General features: G+C 25.1%; 5 protein-coding genes across 5 annotated transcripts; 3 read left to right on the top strand and 2 right to left on the bottom strand. All coding sequences in view use genetic code 12, as the record gives it.

Annotated features, from left to right (window-relative positions):
• Positions 1-2,031: 2,031 nt before the first annotated feature.
• Positions 2,032-3,663, top strand: KGF54_000489 (pantothenate kinase; the record flags this gene model as incomplete). Its single annotated transcript, XM_051765636.1, has 1 exon — positions 2,032-3,663. One exon carries the CDS (start codon positions 2,032-2,034, stop codon positions 3,661-3,663), a length of 1,632 nt encoding a protein of 543 aa, XP_051622479.1.
• A 917-nt stretch (positions 3,664-4,580) lies between these two features.
• KGF54_000488 (uncharacterized protein) lies at positions 4,581-6,170 on the top strand (the record flags this gene model as incomplete). Its single annotated transcript, XM_051765625.1, has 1 exon — positions 4,581-6,170. One exon carries the CDS (start codon positions 4,581-4,583, stop codon positions 6,168-6,170), a length of 1,590 nt encoding a protein of 529 aa, XP_051622478.1.
• Positions 6,171-6,268: 98 nt separating this feature from the next.
• Positions 6,269-7,435, bottom strand: KGF54_000487 (putative cysteine synthase; the record flags this gene model as incomplete). The annotated part of the gene is made up of 1 exon (XM_051765614.1): positions 6,269-7,435. The coding sequence occupies one exon, from the start codon at positions 7,433-7,435 to the stop codon at positions 6,269-6,271; it is 1,167 nt and encodes a 388-aa protein (XP_051622477.1).
• Positions 7,436-9,599: 2,164 nt separating this feature from the next.
• Positions 9,600-10,352, top strand: ADK1 (adenylate kinase; the record flags this gene model as incomplete). Its single annotated transcript, XM_051765603.1, has 1 exon — positions 9,600-10,352. One exon carries the CDS (start codon positions 9,600-9,602, stop codon positions 10,350-10,352), a length of 753 nt encoding a protein of 250 aa, XP_051622476.1.
• An 83-nt stretch (positions 10,353-10,435) lies between these two features.
• On the bottom strand, positions 10,436-11,983 carry KGF54_000485 (CTD-interacting domain-containing protein; the record flags this gene model as incomplete). Its single annotated transcript, XM_051765592.1, has 1 exon — positions 10,436-11,983. The coding sequence occupies one exon, from the start codon at positions 11,981-11,983 to the stop codon at positions 10,436-10,438; it is 1,548 nt and encodes a 515-aa protein (XP_051622475.1).
• Positions 11,984-16,518: the final 4,535 nt, after the last annotated feature.

Raw genomic sequence — 16,518 nt, 5'->3', positions numbered from 1 at the left:
TGAATATTAAGTTGAAAAATGAAGTAGCCCTAACAGTTCAAATAAGAAGATGCCTTTCAAACTTTAAACACTTGGATAGTACATGTTCACAATCCGGAATTATGATTTATTGTTCTGTTCGAGCCAAAAATTATCAAAAACCTCCCGTAGGTTGACAGTTTCCATACAAGTTTAGATCCAACACGTGACTTTCTCAAGTAGTGTTACGCCAATTGTACTCAAAGAATCAAAATTTTGAAACTTCATTTCCTTTCATATTTACTTTAATGTTTTATTATTTGAATCATTGGTAATTGGGATGCATGGTTGAATAGCTATGTAAATAACAAATTTTAAAAGTTGTTAAATTTAATGTCATTTCATTCTGGATTTTGATCCTCGAATTGTCACATTAAACTATTAGTATGGAGTATTTAATTAAATTTCTTTAAAGTCATATCATTTTAAACAATAATGATTATCAACTATCCTTTATTGTTCAATTGAATTTAAGTAGTTAAAAGTGATTTAAAGTGGTTTAATAGCAAATAAAGATGAATCAAATGGAAGCGTTGTTTCTGACTCTTTTAAGACGTTATGGTCTAAATTCTTGTATATTGTATGTGAATAAAGATTTGAGAGATTTTAAAACTCTTCTTTCGAATTTTCTTACTAAAATGAGTTCATTCAGGAGTAAGGAGAATTTAATGATGTAGAAGTTTAATCTACAAAAATCTTTACTATTAATTGTCCTGAGAATCAATCAAGAAGTAGTGAAAACTTATTTTGATTAATACATTAAATACGAGCGGTTAATTACAAAACTTTCAATTATATATTTTGTGGGGATAAGTAAAATAAATTAATATTGTCAAATTCTTCGGAGTTTTTTTTTCTTTCTTTTCTTCATTTAGGGGAATACAGATTTTAAATATTTTATATGATATATTGATTAAACCAACGTATTAATGTAATTTTGAAAATTATACATTGGCCATTACTATTTGTTGAATATTAGAGTTAAACATTGGAATTGAAGATTGAATTCACTCAAAAATTGATTCAAAGAATTTTAATTCAGGGTTTTGAATTATATAAGATTCGGTTCAATTGTAAATTGATATCACTTACTTGAAACTATAGCAAATAAAATCTAAGAAATGTATTGTATTTTTTTAATTAAGATGTAAAATGATGAAATTCATTTAAAGATTAGTCTAGTCGATTGATTATCGAAAATCAACAATTCTTTTGATAAATATCTCTTATCTTTAAGATGTAGTTATTATATTATATTTTTTAATCTTGATATTTCAATTCATTATAATTCCAGCGGTCTTATTATCAAAATATTATTAAAATAAAAACTAAGCGGTGATTTAATTTGAAACCAACAAAAATAATATTTTTATACGACAATAAATTTATTATATTATAAATGTAAGTAAATTTAAATGACATTAAATATTATATAAATTAATTTCATATATCCATATTTTAGAAAAATTTTCTACTTAACCAATAATATTACTTTCAAGGGTCTAAGATATTTCATAGTTGCTTTTAAGTTCAAGTGTTTAAATAGGATTCATATTCAACTAATTCATTTTATTAATAATTATAAAGGTGTCTCTCAACAAAAAAAATAAATCAACCGATTAAAGAAAAAAAAAAAAAATTATCTTTTGATAAATTAAATTTATTATTGAAAAATTATAGTTATTTACAACCAACATTTCAATCCTTTAACCAACTGATTAATTTTAACATTCATATTTATTTAACTGTTTTTCATATTTATTTATTTATTCAAAACTTATTTATTCATTCACTTAATAGATCATTTATATATATATCATTTTCATAGCATTCAATTCATATTTATTATTAGCATTTTTTTTTTTCATTTATTCAAAGTATTATTAATTTTTGCAACAATATCATAAAATTACAATAAAATTTAAGATCTAACTACAATAATTCATTTATTTAATTTATATATCAATTTTATATTTCAATATTTCAATTCAATTATTCAATAACTAATTAAAAATGGAATCTGTTGATCAGATAAATAGTAAATTACAAGAATCAAGTTCACAATCTTCTAAAAATGATGATATAATAACTTCATATAATCCAATAAAAGATTCATCATTATTAAATTTTGGAAATATTAGTAATAATAATAACAATAATTACCAAAACATTTCACCATTAACATCATCAACACAACAAGTGTCAATCCAATCATCACAATCAGCAATAACTTCCAATTCTACATCTACTTCATCATTATTACTACATCATTCTCGTCGACATAGATTAAGTGTAAGTCATGAAGATATGAATTTAGATTTAGTTGATCCTGGTACTATTAAAATTGATTGTAGTGGAGCATATATTGCAAATGATGATTTATTAAGAAGTTCAATAACAAATAATGATGAAGAATTAAGTTCTTCAAATTCAAATTCAAATACTCCAACACCACCATCTTCAAATACTTCTTCAGATTTCGAAGATGAGATTGAAGAAGATGATATACTAGAAAATGATAATCAAAATACAAATGGATTAATCACAAAGAATAATATAACATTACCTAAACATAATGATGAAATAATTCACATATCAGTAGATATAGGAGGTACATTAACAAAATTAGTATATTTTAGTAAATCAACTAAAAACACCAAACAAATAGGAGGTGGGAAATTACATTTTAAAGATTTTCAAACCGAAAATTTTAAAAATGAAGTAATGAAGTTCATGATACAATTAATAACTAGATCAATATCAAAGGAAAATAAAAATCCTCCAATAACTTATATTTTAGCAACTGGAGGAGGAGCTCATAAATTTTATAATTTAATGACAAAAACATTTCGTAAAAAAAATCTTCCAATGAAAATATTAGCAAAAGATGAAATGGAATGTTTAATAAAAGGTCTTGATTGGTTAATTACAAAAATCCCACAAGAAATTTTTATTTATGATTTAAATGAATCATGTACAAAGTTCCAACCACTACAAAATGAAAATGAAATATATCCATATTTGTTAGTAAATATAGGCAGTGGAGTAAGTCTAATCAAAGTAACAAAACCTGGTCCAGAAGGATTTGAAAGAATTGGTGGGTCTTCATTAGGTGGTGGGACATTATGGGGTTTACTTTCACTATTAACTGATGCAAAAGATTATAATGAAATGTTAGAAATGGCACAGAGAGGAGATAATGAAAATATTGATTTATTAGTTGGTGATATATATGGTACTAATTACAATAAAATTGGATTAAAAGCAAACCATATAGCATCAAGTTTTGCAAAAGTTTTTAAAAAATTAAGATTCAATAATAATAATTCTAATGCATCAGAAACTACACCTATTTTAAATCCAGTTGAAAAATTATCACAATTTAAACAAGAAGATATTGCAAGAAGTCTTTTATTTTCAATAAGTAATAATATTGGTCAAATTGCTTACCTTCATGCTTTAAGATTTGATTTAAAAAGAATTTATTTTGGTGGTAGTTATATATCAGGTCATATGCAAACTATACATACTTTAAGTTTTGCTGTTAATTTTTGGTCAAAAGGTGATATGGAAAGTTATTTTCTAAGACATGAAGGTTATTTAGGTTCTGTTGGAGCTTTTATGATGGGTCCAGCAACTGCTTAAATACTAAAATAGATTATTAAGTTTTATGTAAATGAATATATAAAATTGTATCTGTATTGTTTTGACTAAATTATTTGGACTAAGTAGTCTTCTCTTTAAAAAAAAAAAACTCCGAAACGCAATGGTTTTAATAATTTGTTTCAAAAATAGCAAATTTAAAATGTAACGTAATAACAATATACAGAAAATTTCATGTTACAGTGAAAATGAATAGTTGCAAAAAAGACTAGCTTTACAACGACTACAATTAAATTTTGCAGCAAATAGACCAGTATGGTCAAAGCATATATAGGTTGCTTCTATATATATATATCATCAAACGAGTTGTTGTTGAACCTAAAGTAAAGAAAGCTTGCTGAATATATTGTCTATACCTTCCATTTATCCCCACTTTTTCGGATGCAATTTTAATAGTAATATAAAATCACAACAAAAAAAAAACAAATGATTGTTATTAAATATTTTTTTAATTAGAAGAGTTATTAAATATAACACACATGGGAAGAAGAGTTTTAGCTATTTAAAAAGCTACTCTTACCTTCTTTAAATTTGTTTGTAAATTGTAGAATCTTATTAACATTAGATCAATCTAAATAGATTAAGAAGCACCTTTAATTATAAATGTAATGAGTTACAAAATATTATAATTAATAGATTCTAATTGTTTATTTATTGAGACAAAATAACAATTTTAAATATTTTAATAAGTTACAGAATCAAAAAACAAAAAAAAAAATTTATACTAAGTAATTAATACAACCATTAAACAATTAATAATTAGAAATTAAACATCATTGAATTTTGTTTTTAGTTGTATATCATCATTCACTTTATTTATTTTATATTTAATTTTTTGCTTTTATAAATATTCCTTACATTCCATTAATTTAAATTTATCAAATATTTTTTTTTTTATAATGAATGATATTGATTCATTAAATCATAATAGTATTGACAAGATACCGATTATTCAATCACAATATTATAATAAGAATAATAATCTCAATTCAAATATATCACAACAACAACAACAACAACAACAATATAATCAACCAGATATACTACATACTCAACCCCAAAACTCATTACAATATCAACAATATTTACAAAATCTACAACAACAACAGCAACAAAATCAACAAAATCAACAAAATCAACAAAGAGTAAGAAGATCTCCCCTTTATCCATCTTCAAAATTATATTCTCAACCTCCTCAATCTTTTAATTCTGAGTGGGTAGAAGAAGACACTAATAGTCCTATTATTTCACCAATTAAATCTACAAATTTTAAAATTGAAGATCCTAAAATGTCAGCAACAGTAACAACAACTCAAATACAGAATAATTCTAATAAATATGAAACTCCTTCCAAAAATATAAAAAATTTCGCATACATCACTCCAAGTTCAAATCAAAAAATTGGAAATAATGAAACTTTCTCAGAACATCATTCACAATCATCATCAATTTCAACAACAACAAATACTCAATCACCGTCTAAAGCTACAACAACAACTACAAAAAAATCAAATGTAAATAATTGGGATATATTCTGGTTAATGTTAAATGATATAGTGGGGAAAGATAAAATGGCAAAAGTAGGTCAATATACATTAAGATTATTAGTATATTATGCGAATAAATCACAAACTTATTTATCAGATGATACAATAAATATAAAAATTATAAGTGATAGATATAATGATTCAACCAAGCAGTTAGAACTTATAAAAAATTTCATAAAACATCCAGCTGATTTTTTTAAAATTATACTTATATTATCTTGTTCAACTTTTAAATCAAGAATTGCAGGAATGATAAATGGTCTTTCGATGTATAGACAATTTTTAAGATTTGGGAAAACACCATTTAGAATAAGAGATCTTTTCGTTAAATTCCACAAAAATATATCTTTAAACAAATCAAATAATGATCTTGAAATAAATAAACCAAATATTTTTAATCGTTCAACATTAGGTCAATTATTTTCATTATATTATGGAATTAATGATGAATCTATTTTATTATACAAGTTGAATTTCTTCACTAACCCAACTTTTAAACAAATTGTAACTAGACATGAATCCTATAGTTGGTATTGTGAAACTTGGTTAGCTTTATATAACGCTTATGAAGATTTAAATAAATTAACACAACAAGAAATGGATTTAAAAATTCAAATTCAAGTTAAAAATAGGGCACGTATCTTATCTAAACAAATATTGGGGAATAATCATCAACTACAACAAAATTATCTCGAAAAAGATCAATCACACATGAGTTCAGAAGATCATCGAAATTTGAATTCCATACAGTTCAAAAAAAATAATGCATGGTTAGATATTTATAAGAATTTAGCTGATTTGGGATTCAACACATATACTGTTTTCAGTATTGTTTTACCTTTTGATACTTGGCAAATTTGGATGGGTATTGCTGCTTCTACTTTATCTACTGTTAAATTATATAGATTGAAAAAACAAGAATTGTTACAACAAAATTTATAGAGTTGTTTAAAACGTTAATTAATATATATTATACTTGGAATTATACATTCGTTTATAAATTGTCTATTTAGGTTCTAATATGTGTAAGTGTTTCATTTTTATATTATATCTTCTAATTTAATATCATTAGGTAATTTCATGGCTTCTTTCCAAAATTTAGATAAATGACGATCACCAGAATCACAAGCAATAACAACAATGTTTTGTCCTGAACCATATTTCAAAGCAATTTTTACAGCAGCAACACAATTAATAGCAGCAGAAGAACCCCAAAATAATCCATCATTAATACATAAATATTTAGCCATCTTTAAAGCTTGTTCATCATTTACTTTTATAGCTTCATCAATATATGATTCACCTTGTTTAAAATTCCAAGTTAATCGATTTAATCCAATTCCTTCTACTAAAGTATCTACTTGATGTCTTCTTCTTGTACCTTCTTTTTCTACAGTATCATATAATACTCCATAATTGATTCTATTTGCAAGTCCACTTCCTTGTGGATCTGCTAGAATTACTTTTGTTTTTGGATTTCGTTCTTTTAAATATTTCCCAACTCCTGATATTGTCCCACCTGTACCTGATCCATTTATAAATACATCAATTTTAGAATTTAATTGTTTATAAATTTCTGGTCCAGTGGTTTTATAATGAATTCTCCAATTAAAATCATTCTCAAATTGATTTGCGAAAATGGCTTTTTGGGTAGTTGTTGAATCATTATTTATTTCATCTGCTCCTCTTCTTGCTGCATTAACATATTGATTTGGATCAACAATACTTGCAGGTTTAACTTTTTCAACTTCTGCTCCTAATGCTGTTAAAAGTTGTAATTTCTCAGGTGATGTATCATCAGGTAAACATATATGTGCAATATAACCTAAAGCATTAGCTAATACTGCAAAACTTATTCCAGTTGAACCTGATGTTCCTTCAAATATTACATTATTTTGATGAGGTATTAATTGATTTGATTCTTCAGCTGCTCTTATTATCGCTAGAGCTACTCTATCTTTTGAACTCCCTGCTGGATTACATAACTCTAGTTTGGCATATATTTTACATCCTGTTTTAGCTGATAATGATTTAATTTCTATAATTGGAGTATTTCCAATACGTGATTCAATACCTCTTGACTTTGGTGGGAGTGAAGTTAATGAAGTGGTATCATATAGTCGCTTGTAAGCTTTATGTAATTCATTTACTATTATTATTAGTGATATTACTGTTGCTGAAGTTTGTAATGTTAATTTCCAAGACATTGATTGAGAAGTAATGATTGTATTGTGAATGTATTGATCTGCTACAAAAAATTTGGTAGCAGATTTAAGGTTACTTTGATTTAAATTGTTGCAAAAAGATGCATAATTTAAGAAATTTTGCTAAAGTCAAATCATCTCAACTTTGTGATTGGGTATTAATGCAAATTGAAGTTTATTTTAAGCTTAACCTATCTGGTTTTTGTTTTGAGAAAGTATAAGTAAAACTCTAAATGGGAGATTAAAATTAGGGATAAAAATTGTTTAAGAATAAAATAATAAACTTGTCCTATTTTACACAGGTATAAATAATCCAAAAAATTCTTATTTAAAATTTTAATTTCATACCTTTTTTTTACTAACAACAACAACAATATCAAATTTTATCAAAAACAAAGTTTGAATAGATAGACATCTTTAAAAGCTCACTCAAGTGTTCGTTACATAAGTCAAACAGATTTTTTCAAAATTAAAAGTATTTTGATTATAGAATCAAACTGACAAAAAAAGTTTGATTGTTATTTGGGACTTTTGCTAATAACTTGTTCCAAAGTATGGGAAACTAATTTGCTGTTTCCTTGACATTACTTTACGGATGGTTTAAATAATGTCTTGGGGTAGGTGTATATGCAATTTTGTATTGGGTTAATATCAAATTGGTGTGCATGCTGGTTCATTATGGTGTTTTTATGATTTAGATTGTATTTTGCATGGGCCCTTGGGTTTAGTTGTTTTAATTTTGTGAAAAATTATATGTTTTTGAAAGAAATGGAAATTGCAATTTAGATATATTGTTTTTACACGCTTATTCAAGTGATTATTAAAAAGTTTGGACCTCATTGTCTGATAACAATGTGTTGTTGTTAGATTTTCTTAATCAAAGTGGAGCTTATGTTTTTTACTAATTCATATGTTGCAACTACATTAACTACTGATGTTACAATCATCAACTACTTTTAGCAGTCTTTATTATTTGATGGTATTCAAATTTACAGGTCAAAACATTTTGTGCTAGATTAGATCTAGTCTAGTTTTCAAGGTGACAAATAACCCAATCTTCTTGGTTTAGAACAAATCAACCAGCTTGGTGATAGATTATGAAGTTCAGCTTATCATTTGAATGGGCTTGTGGGGGCTATACATGTCTGGTTGCAAAATTTTGGTGGTGGTAATTTCAATTATAAAATATTTGATTTAAAACGCTCATTCAAGCAGGAGATTTGATACAATATTCAGGATAACCAACTACCAGTATATATTTCATTGTTTAAAAATAAACATGAAACTGCCCAAGTTTATTATTATATTCCAAGGGTTATACGTTGGCTGTTTGCAAATTTGCAATTAGCGACATTTCAAATGATTTATTTGGGATCCATTTGAATTATTTAATATACTTGATTTTCTTGTGTCAAGATTGTCTTGTAAGGGTATTTTATCAATTCTATTCATGAATTATAATCTACTTCTGTTTTTTGGTTATTAAGTAAATTTGCTTATTAACTATATTTAAAATGATTAATTGTATAACAATTTTTCAAAGTTCATATCGAATCATAATTTGATTTGAATAATTTGAAAACTTTATTATAGAAATAATAGAGTTAATGGTATCGGTTGACTGATTATTTGTTGATTTTCAAATGTTTGGGTGGGTATTTTGGGTCAAATATTTGTACATTTTTAGGAATGTATATAATTAATGAGTAACAATTTAAGGTAAATTCTAGTTTAGCTTATTTTGGTAGATAATTGATCATTGGTCATTTTGAAGTTTTAGTCCTCTTTATTGAATATATAATTCTCTTATTTTTATTCTATTATGTAAATCAATCACTTTGTTTTAAAAACTCATACATATCTGATAACTAACTTTGTTTTTTTTTTAATAGAATGCAATTTGATCCTAAATCTTTCAAAGCGGTTATATCTCTATCGAGCATCCAACAACATCTTTAGCTTAATTCTCTAACTTTACTAAATAATATTTCTTTGAACTGTTTCATGAACCAATTAAAATTTTATATTACTGTCACCCCACTATATAACACAAAAACGTCACTCAAAAAAAAAAAAATTTTAAAACAAAAAGAAAAGTGAAAAATTTCAAACTTATAATTTCGATTATTCAACAAATCACCAAACAATCAATCAAAACTTGCCCAAAATGTCAGTTGATGAATTAAAAAACACAATTTCAAAATTACATGAAAGAATTCAACAATTGGAAAGAAAAGTAGGTATTCCAGTAGAAAATCCTTTTGCAAAACAATTAAGATTAGTTCTTATTGGAGCACCTGGTTCCGGTAAGGGAACACAATCAGTAGATTTAAAAGATAAATTTTGTGCATGTCATTTAGCTACTGGTGATATGTTAAGATCACAAGTTAAACAAGGTACACCATTAGGTTTAGAAGCTAAAAAAATTATGGATCAAGGTGGATTAGTTAATGATGAAATTATGGTAAATATGATTAAATCAGAATTAGAAAATAATAAATCATGTTCAAAAGGTTTTATATTAGATGGTTTCCCAAGAACTATTCCACAAGCTGAAAAATTAGATTCTATGTTAAAAGATAGAAAAACTCCTTTAGAAAGTGCAATTGAATTAAAAATTGATGATGAATTATTAGTTGCTAGAATTACTGGTAGATTAGTTCATCCAGCAAGTGGTAGATCATATCATAAAATTTTTAATCCACCTAAAAAGGAAATGATTGATGATGTTACTGGTGAACCATTAATTCAAAGATCAGATGATAATGAAGCTGCTTTGAAAAAAAGATTAGTTACTTATCATTCACAAACTGAACCAATTGTTGAATATTATCAAAAAACAGGTATTTGGAAAGGTGTTGATGCTTCTCAAAAACCAAGTAAAGTTTGGAATGATATTTTAAAATGTTTAGGTCAATAAATTCGGAAAATAAAAAGAAAAAGTTATAACTATATATTCTACCTTATAAATAATACACAATAGCTATAAGTTTTATAAACCAATTAATTTTTTTCTCTTTTGATTTTTGGATTATTTAAATCTGATTCAGCTGATCTTTTCTTGTCATTAAAACAAGATACATGAACAATTCTTCTTGCGTTTTTTTCACCTGGTTGTTTCATACAATCATACCAAACCCATTCTCCAATATCATCATTATATTTAGCTTTAACTTGTTCTCGACATATCAAACATCTATTATTCATATTTGTATCATTTGGTGGAACAACAACGTATTGAATTTCAGTGATGGTTTGATCTTGATCTTGTTCAGTGGTATCAGTAGCAGAATCTAATAATTTATCTTCTTTGAAGTGAACCCATTCGTAATCATCCAAGTACCAATTTCTTGATTGAATATTTGCTCCCTTAACACCTATTTTTTTATTCATTCTAAAATGCCAATCTAAATGTAATCTTTTATTGTTTGTACCTTCAGCATCTGTTGTGAATCTTTTACCACATATTGAACATTTTGAAGGTTTTGCGTCATATAATAAATCAGTCATTGTTGGTGTTGGTTTATGATTATTTATAAAATCTTGTAAATCATTTGAAGATTCTTTTGAGACTTTCATTAATTCAACAAATTTTAATTTATCATATTCTGATCTTGGGATTGAACTACTTTGTAGCAATAAATCTTCTAATGAAGTTTCTGTTTGATTTTGAGTTAATGAATATTTAATTTCGGGAAATACTAGTGTATGTGTTGGTTGTGATCCAGGTATTGGTTCTTGTTCTTTCTTGACTAACCCAGACAATATTAAATCATTAAATATCTGAAAAGCTGGATTTATTTTAGGTTGTGGAGTTGCTGTTGAAGTTTTGGGTGTTTCTGCTACTGGTGTTTCTGGTGTTGATTGTATTTGTATATTAACTATATGAGATTTTATTGCTTCTAATTCTGCTAATTTCATTTCTTGATTCGTTAACATTATTTTTAGACTATTTAATGCTTTAAATCTTTCTTGTAATTTTTCATTCATCATATCGGTTCTGAGTTGTTTTTCAAACAATGGTATAAGGTTATCAATATCATTGATTAATGATTGTTGTAACGATACATTTGGTTTTGCTGGTAGTCCAGTTTGTTTTAGTTGTGGTGTTGATGGTTCTGAAGTTATTTGTTTAGGATATCCTGCTTTTTTCAAAAAAGTACCTATTTTACTAATCTGATCATCTGAAAATACTCGTTCATTTGTATTTTTGACAGTAAATGTCTTCCAAGTATCATAAATTCTAACCAATTTATTTCTTATAAAATCATTATTCAATTGGAAAACATGTATAAAAATATTATATAATTCATCCCCAATTAATATATTATATGGATTGCCCACAGTTTTACATATATCATCCAATACATATAATGTATATAATTTTTGTTCAGGTAGTACTTTAAATATTCTTTCTGTAATTAAATCCATTATTTGATCTGCTACTTCTGGATGTTGTTTTGCTATTTGAGTTAAATTTGTTATAATTGGTCCATTATTGAATGTCAACTCTGATAGTTTTTGTTCATATTGCTTGATTATATCAGACATTTGGTTATGTTGCTGTAGTGTACTAATACAATGATTATAAGTCTAGTCTTTATTATTTAACTCATCCAAATCCTGTTGATAGTTTTTTTTCAAATCATTCAGCATACGGCTTTTGTGTAACACTTCGAGATATACATAGAGTACTAACAACAAGACGTAATCTCAATGATGTTTAGATAATATTCAAAGATCGACTAGTATCTTTACAGGCTAATGATAAGTTTACAAAGTATGCTACTCGAGCAATTGAAGCAAAAGAATAAACAATGTATTAAGTAATTTCAATGTACACAGAGCATTATATATTATTTTCTAAAGTATTTAAATAAGATTAAAAAAATAATCATAATTTTTAATATTTTTCAAATCATTTCTTTCTTCTTCTTTGTTACTAATATTATATACTTTTGTTAATGCAGTTTTCAGACTAAACACGTATATGATTGAAACACAAATACGTTGCTCATTAATTTCCGTCTATGAATGGTACATTATTATTTTCATTGATGCTAGAATAGTTCAGTCAATTCGCAAATTATTCGAAAACATTTTTATAAAGACTTTAAAGATTGATTGACTAAATTATCAATTTAGTAGGTTACAAAAACTTACACGTAGTTTTTATCTTTAAAAATCATCTCTCTACCTGTTGGAATACTCATACTATTATATATCAGTAGTGAAATATTTCAACGGGTAGGGAATGACCAAAAATTTGATTACGTGTAATATTTAAATTATTGTACAATATAATCTCTCTATATAAGAAATTACATGTTTAGAATTTTGATGTCTTTTAAATCTACTATATCTCTACAATATATTAATATTACCCGAATATCTATGATCAAAATAAGTTTATCCTTCATGCCTATTCATTATGAATATGATTCTTTCTTCCAAATAATCTTTAAAATCATATGCAAATACTATTCAATATTTTCTCCACTTTTAAATTCAATTATTAATCATTAATTGTTGAGTAAATTATAATAATTAATATATTAAACACACAATTTTGTGTAATTGTTTGAAACAATTTTTTAAACAATAGAAAATAATTTTTAATTGGTTAATTTAATTATAGTATTTTTTAAATTAATTTAATATTTTTTTTTCAACACTTAATATGTTTATCAATCTAATTATATAAATAAAATTAAAAATTCCATAAAGTTCAATATTTCATGATTTTTTTCTGGATTACAGCATTTTTTTGGCACTGTTTAGTGTTTTTTTTTATAAGGGCTATGGGCCATTTTTGTATTTTCACCCGAACATTTTGTTAAATTTTGCCTATGTGAGTCAAAGTGATATCTTCCGTAACTAAGCAACATCTTCAAGTTAATAACTTATTGAACTAAATTTAATTTAGCTTCCAATACACAACATGATTAAAATACATTGTAAAAAATCTTAGTAGAGGGTTCAATATAGTTAAAACTTCAAATGTATTTCTCTGTACTTTTTGGAAATTTCAATTTTTTAATTTAATATGAAACTTTTCGATAGGTACGGTTAGTCTAAATTTTTCAATTCAAAATTTATTTACATATATAGCATGTCTTTGTGATTGAAAGTATAAATGATCTGAGGTACATGGTCAAATTGACATATATAATCAATTATTCGACGGTTTAGAAATAAATACGATAAAAGGCAATGCTATCGATTGTATAGAAAATAAAAGTAGTTACAGTTTTTTAAATTATTACTATTTATATCATATCATACAATAGCTTCTTTCCACTTTATTTTATGTGATTTTATGTCATAACATCGTCTTTCCAATATTTTCCCATTAGATATAAAATGAACTGTTTTGTGTATACAGTCTTACTGGCGCTGTTCTCTTTTTCTTTTTTTCTTTTGCTTTTAATGCTGTTTCTATTCTCAAAAGTTCCTGTTCCTATAGACCGTGTAACATGAAATAATACACAATGTACTAAAAGCAAGTAGATCTCAATCACATGCTCTCATTCTACAACTAAATAAATAGTATTTTAAACCCTAATTAGCTATTGAGATGAATTTTCATAACGGTAAATAGAATTTATTTACTCAACTAGATATTTTAAGAGTTTAAATTGAACTTTATTTTTATGTAGATATAATAAATTATTATAATTGGTATAAAACAGTAAAATGAATAATGAAAATATTTGGTTCAACTTGAGGTTAAAAAAGTACTTAAAGGTTTAATGGTTTCTAACCAATTTATTTTTTATTCATTATTATTCAATTGGAAAACATGTATAAAAATATTATATAATTCATCACCTATTTGTATATTGTATGGATTCGCCATGGTTTTACAAATATCATCCAATACATATAAAGTATACAATTTTTGTTCAGGTAGTACTTTAAATATTCTTTCTAATTAAATCCATTATTTGATCTGCTACTTCTGGATGTTGTTTTGCTATTTGAGTTAAATTTGTTATGATTGCTCCATTATTAAATGTCAATTCTGATAGTTTTTGTTCATATTGTTTAATTATATCAGACATTTGGTTATGTTGCTGTAGTGTGTTAACAGTTAATGATAATAAGTCTGAATTCAAGTCTCTAACTCATCCAAATCCTGTTGATAGTTTTTTCTCGTATCATTCAGCATACGGCTTTTGTGTAACATTTTGAGAATATACATGGAGTACTAACAACAAGACATAATCTTAATAATATTTAGCTAATATTCCAAGATCAACATGTAGCTTTACAAGCTATGATAAATTTACAAAGTACTCAGTTCGAGTAATTGAAGCAAAAGAGCAAACAATATATTATTTAATTTTAATGTACACACAGAAATTCATATTAATTTTTATAGTATTTAAATTAATATATATAATACAAATTAAAATTAAATATAAGTTATAAATATTTTAATATTTTTAAACTTTTTTGTTTCTTTGATTTTCTCAATAATTGTACTACTTAAATAAAGTTTCAACAAAGTAATCCTCAAACTAATCTTCAAACTAAATATAGATACATTTGTAATGCGAAGACATTAGTCTCCAATTTCTGTCTGTGAACAAGACCGTATAGTTTTTTCGATGTTCTTTCAATTCAATACATTTGCAAATTATTCGAAACATTTTTTAAAGACTTTGAAAACTGATTGATCAAATTATCAATTTAATAGGTTTCAAAAACTTACGCGTAGTTTTTATCTTTAAAAAATCATCTCTCTACATATTGGAATACTCATACTATTATATATTAGTAGTGAAATATTTCAATGGGTAGGGAATGACCGAAATTTTGATTACATGTAATATTTAAATTATTGTACAATATAATCTCTTTTCATAAGAAAAAACACGTTTAGTATTTTGATGTCCACCAAATCTACTATATTTCTACAAAATGTTAATTTTACTGAAGTCTTTATGATCAAAATAAATTCAAATGAAATTCAATGCCTTTGATCCTTCAAGTCTTTTAATTATATATTTGATTCTTCTATCCTAAAATGCTTTAAAATCATATGCAAGTTAAATCAAATAATTTCTCCACTTTTAAATTAAATAATGTATTATTAATTATTAATTGTTGAGTAAATTATAATAATTAATATATAAACACACAATTTTGTGTAATTGTTTGAAACAATTTTTTAAACAATAGAAAATAATTTTTAATTGGTTAATTTAATTATAGTATTATTTTTTGATTAATTAAACAATATAAATATAATTTAAATTTTCAAAAAGAGATTTTCTCATTTTTTTTTTGAATCAGTGTATTTTTGTATTTTTTTTGCACTAACAAGTCATGTTTCTAATAATGCCATATTTTGTTTTTTATGTTGGCACGAAATACATCTGTCAGGCTACCCCCTATATGTTTTAAGTGATGTTTTTCTGTAATTAAGGAACATCTTGAAGTTAATAACTTAATGAACTAAATTTAATTTAGTTTTTAAAACACAACATGATTAAAAAATCATTGTAAAAAAATCTTAGTAGACGGTTCAATTTAGTTGAAACTTCAAATGTAAGTCTCTGTACTTTTTGGAAAGTTCAATTTTTTAATTTAATATGAAACTTTTCGAAGGGTACGGTTAGACCAAAATGTTCGTTTTCAAAAATTATTAACATAATATAGAACGTCTTTTTATTGAAAGTATAAACTATTTAAGGTACAACACATTGAATAATACACAATGTACTAAAAATCAAATAGATGTCTATCACTTGTTCTCATTCTACAACTAAATAAATAGTATTTTAAAACCTAATGAGCTATTGAGATGACTTTTCAGATTTGTTAAGAATTTAAATTGATTTTTATTATTATGTATATAGATATAATAAATTATTATCATTGGTATAAAACACTAAAACGAATAATGAAAATATTTGGTTCAATTTGAGGTTAAAAAAGTACTGAAGTAAAGTCGTAATTAATTGCTACTACTTACTCAAAATTATATATAGATATAGAAAAAATAGTCTATTTTGATAGTAATATATTAAAGATTTTCCTATGAACAATCTCTTCACAAAGTACTTGTAATAGTACAA

Source organism: Candida jiufengensis (genome assembly GCF_024610255.1).
Source record: "Candida jiufengensis strain CBS 10846 chromosome Unknown scaffold8, whole genome shotgun sequence".
Taxonomy (NCBI): domain Eukaryota; kingdom Fungi; phylum Ascomycota; class Pichiomycetes; order Serinales; family Debaryomycetaceae; genus Lodderomyces; species Lodderomyces jiufengensis.
The sequence above is the reverse complement of the archived record's forward strand: the minus strand, read 5'-3'. Positions and strand labels throughout refer to the sequence as shown.